General features: G+C 40.6%; 1 protein-coding gene across 1 annotated transcript in view; it reads right to left on the bottom strand.

Moving 5' to 3' along the window:
- Positions 1 to 21,992, bottom strand: part of SCP2 (sterol carrier protein 2) — a 243,070-nt gene that overhangs the window by 20,778 nt on the left and 200,300 nt on the right. The window contains exons 11-12 of the mRNA XM_007945912.2: positions 18,713 to 18,866; positions 1,626 to 1,728 (exon numbers count right to left, since the gene is read on the bottom strand). Of these exons, the coding sequence (XP_007944103.2) occupies positions 1,626 to 1,728; positions 18,713 to 18,866 (257 nt within the window). The remainder of the gene's footprint in view (positions 1 to 1,625; positions 1,729 to 18,712; positions 18,867 to 21,992) is intronic.

Below are 21,992 nucleotides of genomic sequence, written 5' to 3'. Positions count from 1 at the left end.
AACAGAACAGAGTGGAAAAAAATGAAACAAAACTTGGCAGAAGCAACAATCCTACAGATTGCTCTTCAAGTAAGTATTAGTGGCATGAAAAGAGAACACTGAGATATAGAGTCCAATTTCATTTTACAGTGGATACCTGTAATGAAAGAAATTTTTAAAAAGACATTTTTTTCCTAATAGATTGGCAAAGATTTAAAACAAACAAACAAACAAACAAACAAAAAAAAAAAAACCACTGGCCAACTTGATACTAGAGAAGGTATGAAAATAGTCACTCCCATGAACCATTTATAAATTAATACCTTCTTTCTGGTGAGCAGTTTGGCAGTGTGTATCAAAGTGCAAAATGTACACAATCTACGATCCAAGAACTTTCTCCTTTAATTATTTATGCTAAGGTGATTATAGCATACATACTTACAATGAGTGCAAAGGGAAATTTATCACAGCAAATTTTGTTTTACTTGCAAAATTTAGATATACCTGATGTCCATCATAGGAACCTGGTAAAATAAACTATGATACAAACATACATAGTATGTGGTCATTAAAAATAATGGTATGGATTTATATTTATGGGCATGGAACATACTGTCAATACAAAAAAGGTTAGAAAACAACAGGTAGTCCCATGCAGGTGCATCCCATAAAATGGCAGGCAGGATAGGTGCAGCCCCTGAGCCAGCACCGGCTTTTGCCTGGAGTTGTCAGCCCTGATTCTACTCTACTTCAGGAAGGTTGTTTATCATTATGAAAATCCTAGAAACACAGCATCCCTTGACAAGACACAACAATCACATCAGCTGCCTGCCTTCCCCCTGCCTCCCCTCCCCATGCCCTGGCCATACAACCATTCTAGATGTAAAGAAGTCCTTTGCTCTACAATACAGGAATTATGAGATGTGTACAGTGTTTGCCTTGCACATGTGGCTCTAACAGCAACAAACACAGGTTTGTTTATTTCAGCCCACTGGGATCACCTCAACTGATCTTTAATAGTATGATTATGGCTAGAACTAAGTCTTGTATGGTCTCAAAACTAAAAGCAATAATGAAATCTTAAAATGGCTCTAAACTTGGAACAGAGAAGTAAATATGTAATTTTGACCAAAGACAGTAACTCTTTTTGGAGAAAGAGTTACTGTTAGGATGCCCTTTATATCTCAAAAGAGATTGATTGACTCAAAACACACTCCACACTAATCCTGTCTCATTAACATAACAAAAACATATCCCAAATGGAATTATAACCACAGTCATAAAGGTCAGAGTTTACAACACATACTTTTGGGGGACACAATTCAATCTATTAGCACGTAAGAACTTTGCCTATAATTGAATCTCTCCCTAACAAAAACTGGACAGAAAAGAGTGATAAAGGTTAAGCTTTTCCCCAAGTATTGCTCTTTAAATAACTCAAATTGAGAGATTTATATATGTCTGAAATACAGTCTTACCAGAATTATAAGAAAGCCTTAATAGACACTCAAAAATCTAAAAGACAATCAATACGAGACAACACAATATAAATTTTCAAATTGTACCATTTCATGGCAACACCTGAAACTTCTGTCTGCTTCCTATAGCCTCAGGATCCTCCCATTAGTATTGCACATAAATCTTACCTCTTCAAGTTTCTTCTCAATCTCTTTAAAAACAAGATTTGACTTAAATCCATCAGATGCAGAACTGGTTGGAGCAGCTTCAATTTCATAGGTTCTAAAAGAACTGGGGGAAGGAAATCAATTTCAATATGTGGAGTTACATAGGTAACTGAATTTTCAACATTTATTCAATTATAATTTTCAAAAATAAGAACAGAGACGGTGCAACTCCTATCCAAAGGAAACACAATCTTTATTAAGCATATAAACAATGAAACTTTTCCCTCTCATGCTGTCAACAAAAACTGAGTGCTCATTAGGTGCTAGGCATTATTCTTAAAAATATGGTAAACCAAAGAACCTACCCTCATGAAGCTGACACGCTAGTGGAGAACAGTGACAATAAACAAGCAGAAAAATAAAGAATATAGTTACCATGAAGAAAAATAAGGGATTTTTAACAATTAAGTAAAGGGATACTGTTGTTAGTTGCTGAGTCAGCTCTGACTCATGTCAACCGTATGTAGAAGAAAACAAGATGCTGCCTGGTCCTATGTCATCCTCATGATTGCCAGCATGCTTTTTAGTCCTTTGTTGCAGCTACTTCATGTTTCGAATGCCTTCCAACCTAGGAGGCTCATCTTCTATGACGACATCAGACAATATTCTTTTGTGATCTGTAGGGTTTTCACTGACTAATTTTCAGAAGGAGACCGTGAGGCCTTTGTTCCAGTCTGTCTTAGTCTGGAAGCTCCACCATGGGCTGATAGGTCATGGTCAAGGGTTTTAAGAATAATGAGAAGACTAGGGGGAGGATGTAGGAGGGGAGCTGTTGCATTGTGGTAAGTTGTAGTCAATGTTATGAGACAAAGTGTATGTGAACTGCTGTATGGAAAGTGAATTTGCTCTGTAAATTTTCACTCAAATCACAATTAAAAAAAAAAGAATAATGAGAAGAACTATAAACTAGAAAATGGCATGATCCAATTACATGTTTCAAAAAAGAAATCTGGCCGGCAGCTGGAAAATGAACTACAAGGGAACAAGTGGGGAGATAGGGAGGCCCATTAAGAGGCTATTACAGTAGTCCTGGTAAGAAATGATGGTGGTTAGAACTGGGCTATAAGGGAGTGGGGAGTAAGGTTGGATTGGAGATTTCTTTTTGACCTTTGACAGAAGATAGGAATTTAACAGCTATGTGCCCAATGGTTGTTTGAACTTAGGAAACAACTAGAGATAAATGGCCTGATGTGGCAGAAGGAATATAGCCTTTATAGTCACAAAGAATCCAAAGGGCCTCCTCCACTCACTAGCTATATGATTCTGAGAAGTGACTTCATCTCTTTGTACCTCCACTGGGGAAAAAGATAAAGTCACTCACTCTGAAGTTAATGGAATCTTGTGTGGAAGGCACCTAGCAGAGTAACTGGCCATGGTTTAAAAAAAAAAAAAAATGCAGCCATGACTGTTATGGGTACCAGAGTCTCAAATGTTATACATGGGAAGAAATTTCAGGGGTCTGAGGAAAATGAGGGCGCCTTAGAATGTGTAGGAGCTCTAGTGGCATAGTGCCTAAGGCATTTGACTGCTAACCAGAAGGCTGGCATTCAAACCCATCACCTACTCCTTTGAAGGAAGATTGGGCAATCCACTTCCGTGGAGATACCGCTTCAGAAACCCAAGGATGGGTCGCCATGAGTTGGATCCGACTCGACGGCAGTGAGTTTGGTTTGGTTTTGAGTTAGCACGTGTAATTGTTAATTGTGTGTGTCAACTTGGCTAGGTTATGGTGCTCCCAGTTGTTTGGCCAAACACTAGTTCAGACATTGCTGGGAAAGTATTTCTATGTGAAGAACATTTAAGTCAGCTGATCTTCAGTAAAGCAGATTACCCTCCATAATGTGGGTAATCATCCAACCAATTAAAAGCCTTAAGAGCAAAAACTGAGGTTTTCTGAGGGAGAATTCTTTCTCAAGACCATTAATGAAACTATTCTGCTAGCGTTTTCAGCTCACCACTTGGCCTTCTGATTTTGGCCACAGGACTGCTGGAGTTTCCATTCCGTGGCTTGACCTATGGAGTTTTGACTTGCCAGCCACAACAACTGCATAAGCCAATTCCTTAAAATGAGTGTCTCCCTATATACATACATCTTGTTGGTCTGGTTCCCTGAAGAACCCTGACAAACACAGCATGTTAGCTAATTCTTCTAATCTATTGCAAGCATGCTGGTGATGGCTGGGACTGAGACTGCAACAAACAAGAAAGACATATTTGAAGGAGTCAAGAGTGCAGCAGCTGCCCAGTAAGTACGTGTTTCCTTCTTTCTGTACTTCCCCCTTCCCTCTGATATGCTCCCTTTTTCTCTCTTTCCTTATTCCTACTCCAACTGATACACTTCTCCTTTGCTTTCCCTTTTCTTCTTACAGTTTCATAAATATTTAATGAGTGCCTGCTATATGCCATGCACTGTGGGTGGCACTGGGGCTATAAGAGTGAACAAGTCAGACCCAGTCTCTGCCCTCACTGAGTTTATATTCTCCCAGTGGAGGAGAAAAGGAAGTAGAGAGACAAAAGAATCGCAGGTTGTAGTGGTGCAAACAGTTAGCAAGCTCGGGTGCTAACCGAAATGCTGGAGGCCCAAGTCTACCCACAGGTGCCTCAGAAGAAAAGCCTGGTGATCTACTTTAAAAAAAAAAAAAAATCAGTCCTTGAAACCCTATGAAATACAACAATAAAAATAAGAACAAAAAAGACACCCTCTGGAACACAGTCACCATGAGTTGAATCAACTTAATGGCAGCTGGTTTTTGAGGGTTTTTTTTTTTTTTAAAGCAAGTGTTAGGAAGAAAACCAAAAGTACAACCTACTTTAGGTAGGGCAGAAAGGAAAGCATCTATCAGCACAGGTGAATTTAAGCTAAAATCCTATTAAAGGAAGTAAGGGAGCTAGGTGGCCAAGAGGAAACTGCATGTTTAAAGATCAAAAGGGAGGAAAGAGCTTGGAATGTTAAGAGCCTAAAATAAGACAAGTGTCACGGAACATAATAAGTGGGGGAAGAGTGACATGGAATGAAACTGGAAAGCTAGGCAGGGACAAGATTACGCAGGCCCAGGCAGGGAATTTGGGAAGCTGCTGAAGCATTTAAAAAGACAAGTGAATGGTCTGATGTGTGATTAGTTTTACAACAAGTGCAGAATGAACAGGGACAGGGTAAGAACAAGGGACCAAAACTAGTCAGGAGGCTGTGGGAGTAATCCAGATAAGAGATGATGCTGGTCTGGACTACAATCAAGGCAGTCTGCCAGTGGAGGAGAGAAGGAAGCAGATTCAAAATACATTTTGGAAACAGAATCCATAGGACTTGCTGCTGGGGATGGGGGAGATACAAGGGGGATAGGAAAAGACAAAGGAGTCCTTGGGTAGCATCAATGGTTAAGCACTTGACTACTGGACAAAAGGCTGACAGTTCAAACCCACCCAGAGGCACCTTGGAAGACAGCCCTGGCAACCTGCTTCTGCTTCTCAAAGGCTGTTGTTGTTAGGTACGGTAGAGTCGGTCCCAGCATGATGACCTTATGTATATCAGAACAAAACACTGCTCATTGTTGCATCTCATTGAGGGTCTTACTCTTTTTTGCTGACCCTCTACTTTTAAAACCAAAAAACCAAACTCACTGCTGTTGAGTCCATTCAACTCATAGCAACCCCTCCTTGGGTTTCTGAGGCAGTACCTCTACAGAAATAGATTGCCCAACCTTCCTTCCTTCAACTGGCTGGTGGGTTTGAACTGCCAGCCTTCTGGTTAGTGGTCAGATGCCTTAGGCACTACGCCACCAGAGCTCTGACCCGCTACTTTACCAAGCATGATACCTTTCTCCAAGGACTGGTCCCTTCTAAAAATATGTCCAAAGTATGTGAGACAAGTCTCATTATCCTTGAGAATCAATGGTATATTCAATATTCTTCACCAACACCATAATTCAAATGCATTAATTCACAGCCTTGAAAACTCTATGGAACAGGTCTACTCTGCACACATGGGGTTGCCATGAGTTGGGTGTGACTTGATGACAATGAACAACAGCAAGGAAAAGGCAAGAATGATTCACATTTTTGGTTTGAGTAACTGAGGGGATGGTATTATTTACTAAGACAAGGAAGAACATAGTAGGAGTGTGTATGTGTGCATGGGGGGGGTAAGAATCAAAGTCCTATTTTAGGCATATTAAACTTGAGATGTCTGTGAGATAACAAGCAGTTGGATATGAGAGTCTAGGGTTCAGAGACATCAAGCTGAAGAAGTCAGGGTGATCATTAGCAAAGTCAGAGTATATAAACCACAGTAACTGACAAACTCACCTTGAGGGAAATCATAGAGAAAGCAGAGAAACCAGGCCAATGCCCTCTGGAACCCCATTATTTAGCAGTCTAGGGCAGAAGAAGGAGCAGCAGCCAGTGACACAAGAGGAAAACTAGAAGTGGTGACATGGAAGTCAGGGGAGAGAGAATCCAGGAGGGAAGAGTAAACCATGTCAAATACTGCCAAAAGGCCAAGTAAGGTGAGAGCAGAAAAGCATGCACAGAATTTGGCAACAAGGAGAGTATGGGTGACCTTAACAAAAGCAGTTTTAACAAAGTGGGAGGAAGGTGAAAGTCAGGTAATAGTGGATTGAAGAGTGAATGATGAGCATGGCTCTTTAGAGATGTTACTTTTAGGGAACAGTGAAATGGGGTGGTTATCTGGAGGAAATGTGGTATCAAGGAAGATCTGCTTTTATTTGAAGATTACCATACCACAGTCTATTTCCCTGATGATGGTCCTTAACTAGGGAAAAGTAAGTGAAAAGACAGAAGTATTGAAAAGGTGGTAACAGGGAACCAGTGGCCTGTGACAGGAGAGTGACGGAAGAAAGAAGACCACACCTGTACAATTGTAGGTCTATGTATCTACGGATTGATGAGAGACTTTGAGACTAATGACTTCTATTTTCTAAACAAAGTGTAATACAAAGTAATCAGCTAACAGGGAGAGTGAAAGGGTGGGCACAAAATTCTAAGAAGTCTAATAAGTTGAAAAGTGAGCCTTCACGTTACTATCATGAACAAGGCATGCACCCTATGCACCAGCCTTGTTGAACTACCTATGGTTCTCAGATCACGGAACATTACTTCATGCTTCCATGCCTTTGCCATTGCTGCTTCCTGTGCCTGGAATAACTCTGTGCTTTTCAGCAAAGTCTGTTTTATTTTTCAAAACCTAACCCAAGAGACTGCTTTCTGAGAAATCTTTCTTCATCTACCCAAAACAGCCAACTGCTCACTTTGTGTCACCCCTGACTGGACCTAATGCTTATTCAGTTATTGTACTTAGTATACTCATGACAGTTCTTTAGCAGAAATCTGTCAACTCTACCAGATGTTAGCTTCTCAACAGCAGATACTCTTTCTTGAAAAAAAAAAAAAAAAACCATGATTTTTCTTATAGAAATGGAAAAGCTGATCCTAAAATTCATATGGAATTGCAAGGGACATCAAACAGCCAAAACATTCTTGAAAAAAAAAAAACAAAAAACAACTTTGTATCCCCAGTTCCCAGCACATAATAGGTACTCTGTGTTTGAATGGAACTGAAACTGTGTTGAATTCTCCTTTACCTAAATTCTAACTTCTACACCAACTCGAGGGCAAAACAACAACAACAACAACAACTTCTACCTATTCCATATGCAACACAAACTCAACTACTGATGAGTCGGATCAGACTCCTAGTGACCCCTTCTTGGGTTTCCGAGGCAGTATTATCTATGGTAAACCATCACCCCCAAAGGTCTGAATGCGTGACCAAAATTAAGAAGCCACAACTAGTTCTGCTCCACATGCCTATTTTGTTACCATTGTTCAGCTTTTCATCACTGTGCTCTTCTCCAAGGTTGGCACTTCTTAATTGCCTATGATAAAATAAGTGATATCAGTAGCACTTTCTAGTGTACAAAGCTTCTTGATACTTTATGGGGCAGAGTCCAGACAGTTTCCCCAAAGTCACAGTTAATCTCTTTATCTGCTTGTTTTGAAAAGCTCAGCAAGATACTGATTAACCAATTTCTTCATCCAAGTTAGAAAAAAAGCAAATATCACTTTCCATACAGCAGCTCACATACATTTTGTCTCATGACATTGACTGCAATTTCTCACAATGCACAATGCTCCCCTCCCACTTCCTCCCCATAGTTACCTCTTCCCTGTGTCCTTCTCTCCCATACACTGCTGTCCCCGCAGCTGTCTCCCTGTGCATACCCAGCCCTTTTATTCTCCCATGATTGATCTCCCCAAGGAGATCATGCTCATATGCCTGTCTTTTGTTTGGCTGGAAGCCACAGGAGTGGATTCAGTCCCAAACCTGAAGGGCAGCTAGGGGCCATAGTGTCAGTGGTTCCATAAAGCTTGATCAGACCAGTAAACCTGGTCCTTTTTTTTAAATGATTTTGAATTTTGTTCCACATTACTCTCCCACTCCATCCAGGATCTCCTATATAGATCCTCCTCCAAGTGGTTGACAGTGGTAGCCAGGCACCGTCTAGTTCTGGTCTCACAGTCCTATGGGCTGAGAATCACGTGGTGTAAGATGCAATTAGTCACTTGGCCTAATTGTTTCCTTGTGTCTTTTTTTTTTTTTTTTTCATTTTCCTTTGCTCTGGACAAGGAGAGACCCATTGTTGCATCTAGATGGCTGCTTGCAAGCTTTTAAGATCCCAGTCGCGACTCGCCAAAGTAAGAGGTGGAACAATGTTTTGTGTAGTATGTTATGCCAATTGAGCTTGATGTCCCCTCCAACTATATACCATCCATTCTTGATCATATGCCACCTCCTGAAATGGATGAACATCAACCAATTCTTTTTGGTATTCCTTCCATCTTCTTTTGATGTTTCCTGCATTTTTGCCCATAGAATCTTTCAATATTGGAACTCAAGGATTGAAATTCTTCTCCCATTCTTTCAGCTTGAGAAATGCTGAGTGTGTTCTTTCCTTTTGGTTTTCTAACTCCAGGTCTTTGCACATTTCATTATACTAACTGACTCTGTCTTGAGCTGCTCTTTGAAATCTTCTGTTCAGCTCTTTTATCTTGTCATTTCTTCCATTTGCTTTAGGTACTCTCCACTGAAGAGCAAGTTTCAGAGTTTCATCTGACATCCATTTTGGTCTTTTCTTTCTTGTCTCTTTAATGATCTTTATTTTCTTCATGTTTGATGTTCTTGATGTCATTCTATAATTCATCTGGTTTTCAGTTATTGGTGTTCAATGCGTCAATTCTTCAAATTTCAGGTAGGATATAATCAAAGTCATATTTTGGCTCTCATTGATTTGTTTTAATTGTCTTCAGCTTCAATTTGAACTTGCATATGAGTGTTGATGAACTGATCCACAGTCAGCTCCTGTGTTTGTTTTGGCTGAAGATATATGAGCTCCTCCATTGCCTCTTTCCACAGATGTAGTAGATGTGACTCCCGTGTAGCGTATTCCATCTGGCAAGGTCCATGTGTATAGCCACCATTTATGCTGTTGAAAAAGGTATTTGCAATGAATAAGTCATTTGTCTTACAAAATTCTGTCATGTGATCTCCAGTGTGGTAGTAAAAAGTTGTGTGTCAACTTGGTTGGGCCTGGTTGAGTGACAGGGCAGCTGGTGGTAGTTATTCCCCATGATGAAACTGGCAATCAACTCCACGTTGGAGTAGCTGCTTTGGCTATGTGGTCTGCTTCTCATATATAAGCAGCAGCTTTGGGAATGGTCTCTAACTGATGGCAGGCTTGAACACTGCATTTAGCTGAGTCGTTGTTCAGCAGCCTGTCATGCTCTACTGATCTTGGGACTTTTAATGGACTTGAATTAATGGCCTGCCATGTGGTTTGGTAACATCAGGAGTGTGCCTTTTTACTTGTTGACCTTGGGCTTGTCAGCTGCAGAAGCCAGCAGATGAGTGAAGAAAAGCCTCCAGCTTCAGTGGGCCAGGAGCAAGAGGCAGAGCTGAAGCCCCAGGTTGAAGGGCTTTCACCCAGACCCTAGAGCCTGGCAGTTTGAACTCAGACCTAAAGCTTCTAAATTGTAAGAAGGAACTCTTGTTTGTTAAAGCCATCCCATTTGTGGCATATTCCTGTCAGAGGGGCACTGGGTAACCAAAACATCCAGCATCATTTCTAAAACCAGGGCCATATTTTCCAACTGCCGGTGACTCTTCTTCGTTCCAACTTTCACATTCCAATAACCAGTAATAATAAATACATCTTGATTGTATGGTCAATTTCAGACTGTAGAAGTTGGTAAAAATCTTCAATTTCCTTGTCTTAGGCTTTACTGGTTGGTGTGTAAATTTGAATAACAATAGTATTAACTGGTCTCTCTTGTAGCCGTATGGACAGACAGCACTGTACTTCAGGATAGATCTTGAAACAGTCTTTGTGAGGATGAATGAGAGACCATTCCTCTTCAATTCATCATTCCTGGTGTGGTAGCTACTAAGGTTGTTTGTCAACTTGGCTGGGCCTGGTTTTGAGTGTCTGCGCAGCTGGATGTAGTTATTCCCTATGATGGGACTGGTAATCAACTCCATGGTGGAACCTAGTGGAGCAATGAGTAGGTGACTTAGGGATATGGTCTGCTTCCAGAATATAAGACACTTTGAGGAAGGTCTCTAGTTTTTTTGGCATATCTGGATCCTGTATTTGGCTGAGTCTTCATCTCAGTAGGCTGCCATGTTGTCTGCCAATATTGAGACCGTTTCTGGACTTGAACTAGTGGCCTGCCATGTTACTTTATAATTTTGGGACTGCCATTTTACTTGATGACCTTGGGTTTGTCTCAGCCTCAGCAGCCAGCAGCTGCCTGAATTAAGAGAAGCCTCCTGCTTCAGTGGACCAAGGCTAAGAGGCAGAGCTGAAGACCAAGGTCAAGGGGCTTTCACCCAGCCTAGAGAGCTGGCACTTTTAACTCAGATTTCTAGCCTCCTAAACTGTGAGAGAGTAAATCCCTATTTGTTAAGACCACCCACTTGTGGTATTTATGTTAGAGCAGCACTGTTGTTGTTGTTATGCGCTGCCGAGTCGGACCCGACTCATAGCAAACCCTCCTTGGTTTCCAAGGCAGTATCACTACGGAAGTAGATTGCCCAACCTTCCTTTCGAGGAGTGGCTGGTGGGTTTGAACCGCCAGCCTTCTGGTTAGCAGTCAAGTGCTAGAGGACCAAAATATTCAGTATAGCAAATCATACCATTGTCTGATTCAAGATAGCCAAAAACAGTCCATTTTAACTCACTAACACCTACAATATCAGTCTACATGTGTTCCATTTCACTGTTGACAACTTTCGATTTTCCTACATTCACACTTCATACATTCCACATTCCGATTATTAATGGATGTCTGCATCTGTTTCTTCTCATTTTGAGTGCTCCATCCGCAAATGGAGATCCCAAAAGCTTTACTCCATCCATGTAATTAAGGTCGAATCTACTTTGAGGAGGCAGTTCTTCCCCAGTCCTATTTTGAGCATCTTCCCACCTGAGGGGCTCATCGTCTGGCACTATATCAGACAATGTTTGAGGGCTATTAAAGTTTTCCAGTAATATATCAGCAAGAGTTTTACTGCTATTCATAAGATTTTCACAGGCTGATTCTTTGAGAAGTGATGACCTCTTTTCTTCCCAGTTTGTCTTAAGTCTGGAATCTTCACTGAAACCTGTCCACTAGGGGTGATCCTGCTGGTATTTGAAATACCAGTGGCATATCCTCTAGCCTCACAGCAACATGCCAGCCACCACAGTACAACAAACAGAATGGTGGACTTGTGGCAGATAGCAGGCATTAAAGTAGTTTAGTTAGAACTTCTCCATTGTAATTGCTAACTAGTGGCTACATTAGCATGCAGACAGACATAAATCACGTAAGATTACTGCATGCATTCCTTAGAAATAATTTTTTAAATGGAACTAAAGCAACGTGTTTATTGTTTTCTTTTGTTGGGAAGGACTAGAGGTAATAACAATGAGCATACATCCAGTAGCCGCATTGCAGTTTTTAAAATATCATTCTCTCCTAAAAGGAACCATGGTTCCTTGGAGAAATGTCTGGTCCTACGGCTGAGGCAGGAAAAGTATAGGATGAGCCTGGAACATCTCTTGAGCCAAAAAGTAAGGAAATACTAAAAAGAATCATGAGGATATTTGAGTTAGCTTGAAGAGACCCCACTGCCCAAACAGGGACATTTTGAGCATCAAAATAAATTATACTAATAGTTTATAACCCACTGAATTCATGATGAGTTCCTAGTAATATACATACTACACAGACATATACATATACACACAAATTTAAAAAACAAAGTAGGAAAAACTTCCCTATAGCAGGTTGCCAATTAATAATTATAGAAGGAATGATGAAGTTTGAAAATCATCAGTGATTGCTAAAATTATTAATGGATGCTAAAATGACTGAGTAGTGTGGTCAAAGGAGCTCTGGTAGCATAGTGGCTAAAGCACTTGACTGCTCACCAGAAGGCTGGCAGTTCAAACCCACCAGCCACTCCTCGGAAGGAAGGTTGGGCAATCCTACTTCCATAGCGATACTGCCTCGGAAACCCAAGGAGGGGTCGCTATGAGTCGGGGCCGACTCGACAGCAAACAACAACAACAACAGTGTGGTCAAAGTTTGATGAGGTATGGGCTAATTTACACAACTGCAAAGCATCTCACCACAAATTACTTATTAACTGCATAAGGAAAAACAGCAACTTTACAGTGAAAAACATGGTAGACACTACCTTAAGTGATCAAACCTATCACCAATATGAGACAATCAACACCATGTGCTCCTGATACGATACACTGAGGACACAACATCACGTCAGTAGGATTTCTGCATTTAGATGAATCTCATATGCATTAAGTTAAGTGAAAGAAGCCAGACTCACAGGCTTTTTTATTAGATTCACATGATATTCTGGAAAAGGTAAAACTATAGGGGCATAAAACAGATCAGTGGTTGCCAAAGACTGGGAAGGTGGGGCAAGGGTTAACTACAAACATGTACAGATAATTTGGGGGGTGATAGAATTGTTTTTATATTGATTGTCAAGGTAGTTACATGATTATATCAGTCTGTCAAAACTTGCAGAACTATGCATTAAAAAGGTTGAATTTTATTGTATGTAAATTATGCCTTAATAAAAAGATGGAAAAAACAAAACAAAGTTGGGTTTTAAAATGACTTTCGTTTTACAGAATGCAAATCTATTTTTAGTCTGCATAATAAAAGCTCCACGCTTAAGTAAAATGAATACACAAACTCAAGGCAACCACTGCTGTGGAGTGGGATCCGACTCATAGTGACCACTCCTTGGGTTTCCCAGGCGATATCCCTATGGAAGTAGATCACCCAACCTTGCTTCCGAGGAGTGGCTGGTGGATATGAACCACCAGCCTTCTGGTTAGCAGTCAAATGCCTTAGGCACTATGCCACCAGAGCTCCCTAAAATGAATAAGACATTATAAAAGTCAATATCCATGTTCAAAACTGCTCTAAACTAAAGAAAAGAAAAATTTAGCTGTAAGTCAAAGAATAATGAAGAAAAAAAGCAACACAATTGTTCTCTTTTGGTTTTCTTTGTCAGACACTGCTTTAAAATCTAGCTGACACTATAAAATTTGGATTCAAAAATCAGAAAAGCAAACTATGATTTCCATTACCTCTATACTCAAGACATTATTATCCCTTTCCTTATTTTAATAGCAGTACCACACAACACTGTATGTGGGCCAGTGACATGAATAAGGTTTGTTCTGCTACTTTAAAAGGATTTTATTCTGCTGACAGAGGTTTGGGTGAGGGGAGAAAAAAAAAGAAGATTGAAAGTTGACAGCTATCCTTTCCATATGGAAATGTATTTTTATTAAAGATCTTTCTGCAGCTCAACAAATTATAAGAAAACAATGGAAGTTCTATGAAGTAATATTAAATGACTTTAACCACAAGCAAAATTTGTGCCATTAGACAAAATCCATTATTGTACCAAACAAGCCATTCTGGTACCCACACTACTCTTGTGAAGACTTTGGGATTTCTGATTATGATTTGAAAGAAACAAGGAAAAAAACTTTATTAGTCTAATTATAGTCCAAAGCTCTGGACACTTTCTCGGCCTCTCAACTACCTCTTTCAGAATTGGTAGACACTTCACAAATATTGAGATTGCTGCTGTAAGTTTCCTTCTTTGATGAAAACATGACTATTCATAGGGGACACCCTAAGTTACCCAAGAAGCAGAATTTCTAAACTGACAACTTCTAAACAACTAGCTGCCTGTATTGACATGCAAAGCATATTTAGATATACATTCCCAGGGTTCTTAAAAAAAAAAAAAGTTGCATCTCTCCCAAACCAAACTCACTGCCACTGTGTCGATTCTGACTCACAGTGACCCCTTTTGGGTTTCCGAGGCAGTCAATCTTTACGCAAGTAGATTGCCCAGCCTTCAAGATTATTATTCTCTAGAGCAGAGGTTGGCAAACTATGGCCTATGGGCCAAATCCAGCCTGCCACTTGTTTGTTTTTTGTGGTAAAAATATATGTAACAAAGTATTTACCATTTTGCCATTTTTTTACAGGTACAATTCAGAGACATTAATCACATCCATCATGTTGTGTAACCATCACCATTATCTGATTTCAGATTTTTCCATCACCCTTAACAGAAACTCAGTGCCCCCAAGCAATGAAGCCTCTCCTTCCCACCACTGGTAACCACTCATTAACTGTGGTCTCTATACATTTGTCTAGTCTAGCTATGCCAAGTAAGTGAGATCATACAATATTTGTCCTTTTCTGATTGGTGCCTCTTGTTTTTACAAATAGTTTCACTGAAACAGAGCCATACCTATTCATTTGCATTTTGTCTGTGGCTATGTTCATGCTACAATAGCTGATATGAGTGGTTGTAACAGGCCACATGGCCCACACATGCTAAATACTGACTCTCTGGCCCTTTACAGAAAAAGCCTGCCAACCCTTGCTCTAAACAATAATTCTTAATAGTGTAAGGTGTGGCAGAATGTGCCAATGATACTCCCCTGAAGTATTACATCAGAATGGAAGGGGAGAGACTTGGGTGGTTTTAAAAAGCCTATTTGATATGCCTTTCTTTTAACAAATATAAACTACAAAAACTAATACCCAACAAAATCTTTTTGGTTGGACCAGATAAAATGAAAAAGTATTACATGTGAGGGGCATATGTTTAAAAGTTGAGAGACTCTGCCCTAGAGACTGTAAAAGAAAGTTTTGCTATTAAGGTTATACTTTCTTGTTTCCCATACACTAAAGATGCACCTTGTAGAAGCTACTGCCCTCAAAAAGCCCTCCAAAGAACTGAAGTAAATTTTAATAGAAGCAGAAGACAGTAGATATTTTCTATTTCCCTCTCCCAACATTTTCTATTTGCCCCTCCCCCCAACAATTCTATCCTCCCTCTCTGAGAAATTTTACACAAATCTATAGCTTCAGATATACCTGTATCCTGAGGACTCCTAGTTCTATATGCTGAGGACTAGATTTCCAGCCTAGTTTTCTCTCCTGAATTCTAGATCTATATAGTCTACATAGTCTCCTGCCTGCTGAGACATTTCTATCTAAATGATCCACAGCACCTCAAAAGCAACATGTGTGAAACGCATGTTGTCCATCAAACCCTATCCTCCCCTGGTGTTTCCTCATGTTAAGCCAATGGAATTACTACTGCCCAGTCATCTCAAATAAATACCTAATCATCCTTAAGCCTTTAAATGCAATTGGTCACAGCTCTAAAATTTGACCTCTCCTCTTCAATTCTGAGGAGCCCTAGTGGTACAGGGGTTAAAGCACTCAGCCACCCAAAAGGTTGGCAGTTGGATCCCACCAGCTGCTCTGTGGGAAAAAATTGTGAGGGTCTGCTTCTGCAAAGATTTACAGTCCTGGAAACCCTACGGGGTAGTTTCACTCTGTCCTATATGGTCACTATAGAAGCTCTGGTAGCTATGAGTCAGAATCAACTTGACAGCAGTGGGTTTAGTTTTGGTTTGGTCTCCATTTCCACTGCCCTTGCTGCAACACTAAATATTTCTTACCCACACTACTGTAACAGCCTCCTAAGGATTCCTGGCCTCTGGTGTCACCCCCATCCAACTAAAACTAATTCCAGACTGATCTACCTGAAGTGTAATATAATCAGTCACATGATCTGCTAAAATCCCATATTCTTGGGCATAGCATTTGAAGCATTTCTACTTCTACAACTACTATTATAGCTGCAACTCCTGTCACCTAGACAGTACTGACTCAGCCGCTCCACCCACATAGCACAACCACTCACCAAACCTCCTCGTTGTTTTATATTCTGGTAGCATAGTGCCTAAGGCACTTGACTACTAACCAGAAGGCTGGCGGTTCAAACCCACCAGCCACTCCTCGGAAGGAAGGTTGGGCAATCCTACTTCCGTAGTGATACTGCCTTGGAAACCCAAGGAGGGGTCGCTATGAGTCGGGGCTGACTTGATGGCAAATAACAACAACAACAACATGCCTATGTATAGGCCTGGAGTGCCCCCTCCCCTACCTTTCACTGGTTAATCCTAGTCATCCCAGCTTAAATTATCTTCTTTGTAATAATTTCTCCCTCTGGAATTCTACAGCACTTAGAAAAAAGTATGTCTGCTTTCCTCACATCTCAGAGGCCCATACTTGGGAGGCCTAAGTATGTAGCAACTCCATCAAAATTAGCTAACTGAGAAACTGAGATCAGATCATGTGCAATGGGTATCTTAAAATTACTTTGTTTCAAACCAAACTATGAAAGTATTTTAAAGCAATACTTATACCATCAGAAAATTCTTTTCCCAGCTTTGACCTCTGGTGTGAGTTATATTCTATCACTAAAACTACCAACGATATTTCATATATATATCCCTTTCATTTTCTTACTTTCCAGAAGTATCAACCCTGGTTAATGCACACAACTCTTTCTCCCAATTATTTAGTCTCTTGAAAATAAAAAGACTTCAAGAATTCCACATTTTAAATAGAATCTGTTGCCAAAAATAACCTTCAACTCTGAGCAAATTACAGAGCTACACTAATATGCTGACTATGGTAGTTCTTTATAGTTTTTTTCTGAAGGTTTTCTGAATATGAACTGGATGGAATCCCAGCTGACAGTACAGAACTAACAAATCAGATTTAGGAGGAAACTTAAGATTCAAACTTTTTTATTTGATTCAATTCAATAACATTACTTATTATAAGAGATCTCAGGGGCAAAGAGAAGTCATAGTCTTAAAACAAAAGAATTTCATATAATAAAGGGAAACAAGCTAGGTACATGGCAACCAAACCACAATTGGGTAGGCACGTAAGAGAGCAAAACAAACCAAACTCACTGCTATCTAGTCAATTCTAACTCATAGCAACCCCCACTGGGTTTCCAAGGCTGTAAAACTTTATGGATGCAGACCACCTCATCTCTCTTCCACAGAGCAGCTGGTGGGTTCAAGCCAGAGATCTTTGGTTAGTAGCCAGATGGCTTAACCACTATACTACCAGAGCTCCTTCTAAAAGGGCAAAGTGAGGTGATATTTAAAGGGAGAAAGAACTTGAGATGGACCATAATCAAAAGATAATAATTTTTACAACAGAAATTATTTTCCAGGCAGAGAAAGAAGAATGAGAGGGCAAAGGGGAAAGTCCCAAGAGCTTGTAAAAAGTGGAATATAATGGATTCAATAAAAGAAGTGTGTGAATAGATAGAGAAATAATCCCCAATAAATTCAGTGGAAAAAAAGGAGCTAATTAGTGCACAGCATGGTTAAAGAGAACGAGAACTGAAAATAAAGACAAGGACATCTGATTTCATAATCACAGCAGCAGCAGCCTTACCTGACTCCAGTGGTGAAGCAGGGAACTAGACTATGCAAGGTATTTCAGCACAGAAAAACAAAGGTGACCCTATAAAAGGTTCATCATGAAAAAGAATAGTTAAGGCAAGGAGAAAAGCTGATTTTGTAGAATAGGGAACACCTGGATACGTTTGCTGACAGAGGGGAAAGATTCAATGGAAAAAGAAAGATGCAAGATTGAAAAGAGAGAAGGTATAGTTAGAACGTAAGTACAGGAAGTGGTTGGGGACAAAAGTCAGTAAAAAGGCGACCTAGGTCTTGGAAAGGAAGAGAGGTGCTTTTTCCCTCTGGGAAAGATGGACACTTCTGAGAGAGCTGAGCAAGAAAAGTTGAGTGATTCTGAAATGAATGCGAAAGAAAGTGCCTGGAGACTTCAGAAGAGCCAAAAACCAAAAACCAAACTCACTGCCTTCGAGTAGATCTGACTCATAGTGACCTCTCCTTGGGTTTCTGAGGCGGTCTATCACTAGGGAAGTAGATGCCTAAGGCATTTGACTGCTAACTAGAAGGCTGGTGGTTCAAACCCACAAGCCTTCCCAGAAGGAAGGTTGGGCAATCTGCTTCCATAGTGATACTGTGGCGGGGTCGCTGAGTTAGATTCGACTCTATGGCATTGGGTTTTCCTTCTGAGGCGTGGCTGGTGGGTTTGAACCACCAGCCTTCTGGTTAGCATTCAAATGCCTTAGGCCCTATGGCACCAGAGCAAACATTTGAAAAAGATGAAGAAAGTCAGCAAGAGACTAAAAGGATTCTAGCAGCAATGAGGGCTTAGCAATCAGCATATTTGATGACTCCCAAACAACCTCAGAAGCCCAGGAGGCGGTGACCATGAAAGCAAATTGTGGGAAAGGAAACCAAAAAGTGACTTGTTTAAATAACTCAGTACCAAAGCCCTCTCTTTTACTATGCTGCCTCCTTTCTGAACAAAATTTTCCTAAGGTTAAAGTTAAACTTTTCTGGTTAAGTTTGAAAGCTAATGGCCAGTTTTAAAGTCATGTCACTGGAGAATGTAATGAGACACGTACTCTTTGCAGCACTAAGACAAAACTAGGACTTTTTACATGTTAAACGTCATCAACCGTGAAAAACCAAAAAGATGAATTGCCAGACCAAACCCAGAGTGTCACTTACCTGGCAGCTTCAGGAAAACCCATCTTGTACAGTGTTACAACTGCAGCTCCTCCAAGGCCTAAATTATGCTGCAGAGCAATCTTTGCACCAGGAACTTGCCTTTTTCCGGCTTCCCCTCTCAGCTGCCAGCAGAGTTCAGCACACTGAGCCAGACCTAACAAGGTGATCGCAGAGCAGTCAGATTATGTCGATTTATAAAGCAGTCCCAACCAGCTTTCTCAAGCCAGAAAAGGCAAATGTTTAATTAAGATTAAATTAAAGCATTTAATTAAGCCAAGCCCCACATCTGCTTAAATAATATTATCTCTTAAAAGCACTGATGGTTTTGCAGTTGGTTTCCAGCACCCCCCTCAAGTAATTGCTGTATTTTGGCTTAAAAAATTCTCTGAACTCTTTAAACTTTATGCATTCTTACCAAACCTGTCATTTTCTAGCATCTTGAAAAAGAAAATTCAAAATATACATATCTCTGGCCCAGGCAAAATAGCATACAAAAATACTTTATCGAATTTAACCATTTTTTATTTATCAAAAGAAAATAATCCAGGTATAGGAGTTTAGTTTCTCTAGAAAACTGAACTGATCTGAAAAATTTTCCTATTATTTTCCCCAAAGAGTTCCCAACCAGAATGAATTCTTTGCCACATATCCACAGGTATTCACAAGAACAGCCTTGGATTCACAAAAAATAGGATTTTGTCCCCTGAGTAGTAAAATCAAAATTGTTTTAGAGCTGGGTGAAACTCGAGGTAAACACCCAAGAAACAGGAAGATTAAGTAATTTGTGAATGCAGGGAACATGCTAATTGCTGAGTTGGAATCAGAACTCATGTGTCTTGATTTAACATTTGTTTGCCTTAGTACCAGGCCAGCTATTCTGGAGAGGTGAGTTAGGAATAAGGAGTTCTGGTAGCACAGTGTCTAAGGCATCTGACTGCTAACCATATGGTTTTGGTCCAAACCCACCAGCCACTTTACAGAAGCAAGACTGGCCAATCTACCTCCGTAAAAATTTACAGCCTCAGAAACCCATTGTGGGTTGCTGTGAGTCAGAATCGACTCGATGGCAGTGGGTTTGGGTTTTTTGGTTTGAGTTAGGAATGTACCATCAGGATTGGCTGGTTTCACTGTCCTAGAACAGATCTCCAGAGATTTACCTACAATGTCTACTCTCCCACCCCACTCCCCCAATCAGAACTTCTGATTCCTGAGTATCTGTCACAGTTTCCTATATAAACCCCAACAACCAGCCCCCTCAAATTTAACTGTCACTTCTCATTTCCAGGCAGTATCTATGTATTTTCAGAATACGTATCTTAAGGAGCTCTGGTGGCACATTGCCCAAGACATTTGACTGCTAACTATGTATCTGCAGAATATATATCTTGGCGTAGTACCTAAAGCATTTGACTGCTAACCAGAAGGCTGGCAGTTCAAACCCAACAGCCACTCCTCGGAAGGAAGATGGGACAAACTACTTCCATAGTGATACTGCCTGGAAAACCCAAGGAGGGGTCACTATGAGTCAGATCCAACTCGAGGGCAGTGAATATATCTTAAACACTGTTATAAAATAACTTACCACCCTGTAATAATTTGTTGCTGTTGCGTTTTATTTAATTGTGATTTGGGTCAAGATTTACACAGCAGATTCACTTTCCATACAGCAGTTCACATACACTTTGTCTCATGACATTGACCACAGCTTACCACAATGCAACAGCTCCCCTCCCACTTCCTCCCCATAGTTACCCCTTCCCAGTGTCCATTGCTCCATGTACTCCTACCCCCTAAGCTGTCACCCTCTGCATACATAGCCCTTCTATTCTCCCATGATTGTTTCCTCCAAGGAGTGTATCTACTTGAGGTAAATGTTCAACTCATATGCCTGTCTTTTGTTTGGCTGGAAACCATGGGTGTGGGTTTAATTCCAGACCTGAAGGGCAGCTAGGGGCCATACTCTCAGTGGTTCTACCAGGCTCCATCGGAACAGCAAACCTGGTCCCCCCCTTTTTTTTTCTCCAAATGATTTTGAGTTTTGTTCCACATTGATCTCCCTCTCTATCAAGATCTCCTACATAGATCCCCTTCCAAGTGGATGACAGTGGTAGCAGGGCACCATCTACTTCTTCTGGTCTCATAGTCATATAGGCTGCAGATCGGATGGTGTACCAGTTGCTAGGACTAATTGTTTCCATGAATTTTGGTTTTCTTCATTCTTCTTGGCTCTGGACGAGGAGAGACCCATCGTTGCATCTAGATGGCAGCTTGCTAGCTTTTAAAATCCCAGTCACTACTCACCAAAGTAGGAGGTGAAACAATGTTTTGTATAGTATGTTATGCCAATTGAGCTTGATGTCCCCTGTGACTATGGTCCCAAGCCCACAGGTTCAACTACTTGGTCCCTCTGGGTAGCTGGCTGTGACCAAGCCGTGACCACATCCTTGCCCCTTGTCAGCTCTACTATGCACCTGGGAATTCTGATCATTCACGTAAATTTATAGGACCATTGTCTGCCAACCCTATACATGTTCTTGGATACACTCCCCATTTCATAGACATACCTAATCATTCAGCCTGTCCACCCATCTATCCACCCATATACCCATGTTTGCCTTCACTGACAATGTAGTATTGTATGTGCAAAAGGGTTCATCTTTGTTGTCTGTACCTCCCATGTACCACTCTATGTCTTTCTCATCCTCAATGGTCCATATTGGTCACTCACATTTGGTACACTGCCCTTCTCGTCCCTCAAATCAATACTTGTCTCTATCTATCTAACAGCGTTCCCTCCCTCCCCTCCCACCCCTGGTAACCAACAAAGAAAATTTCCTTCTACAGATAAACCTTTCCTTAACTTTTACAATAATGGACTAATATAGTATTTGTCCTTTTATGACTGACTTATTTCACTTGGCATAATGTTCTCCAAGTTCATCCATGTTATAGGGTGTTTTGCAGATTCTACATTATTCTTTAGCATTGCACAGTATTCCATCGTGTGTATGTACCATAGTTTGGTTACCCATTCCTCAGTTGATGGACACCTAGGTTGTTTCCATCTTTTGGCTATTATAAATAGTGCTGCAATGAACATGGGTGTACATATATCCGTTCTTGTCATGGCTCTCACTTGTTTAGGGTATATACCTAGTAATGGAATGGCTGGGACAAATGGTATTTCTATTTCCAACTTTTGAAAGAATTGCCATACTGGTTTCCACAATGGTTGTACCATTTTACAGTCCCACCAGCAGTGTATGAGAGTCCCAATCTC

Source organism: Orycteropus afer, unplaced genomic scaffold (genome assembly GCF_000298275.1).
Source record: "Orycteropus afer afer isolate SDZICR_OR568_19922 unplaced genomic scaffold, OryAfe1.0 scaffold00145, whole genome shotgun sequence".
Classification (NCBI taxonomy): Eukaryota; Metazoa; Chordata; class Mammalia; order Tubulidentata; family Orycteropodidae; genus Orycteropus; species Orycteropus afer.
The sequence above is the reverse complement of the archived record's forward strand: the minus strand, read 5'-3'. Positions and strand labels throughout refer to the sequence as shown.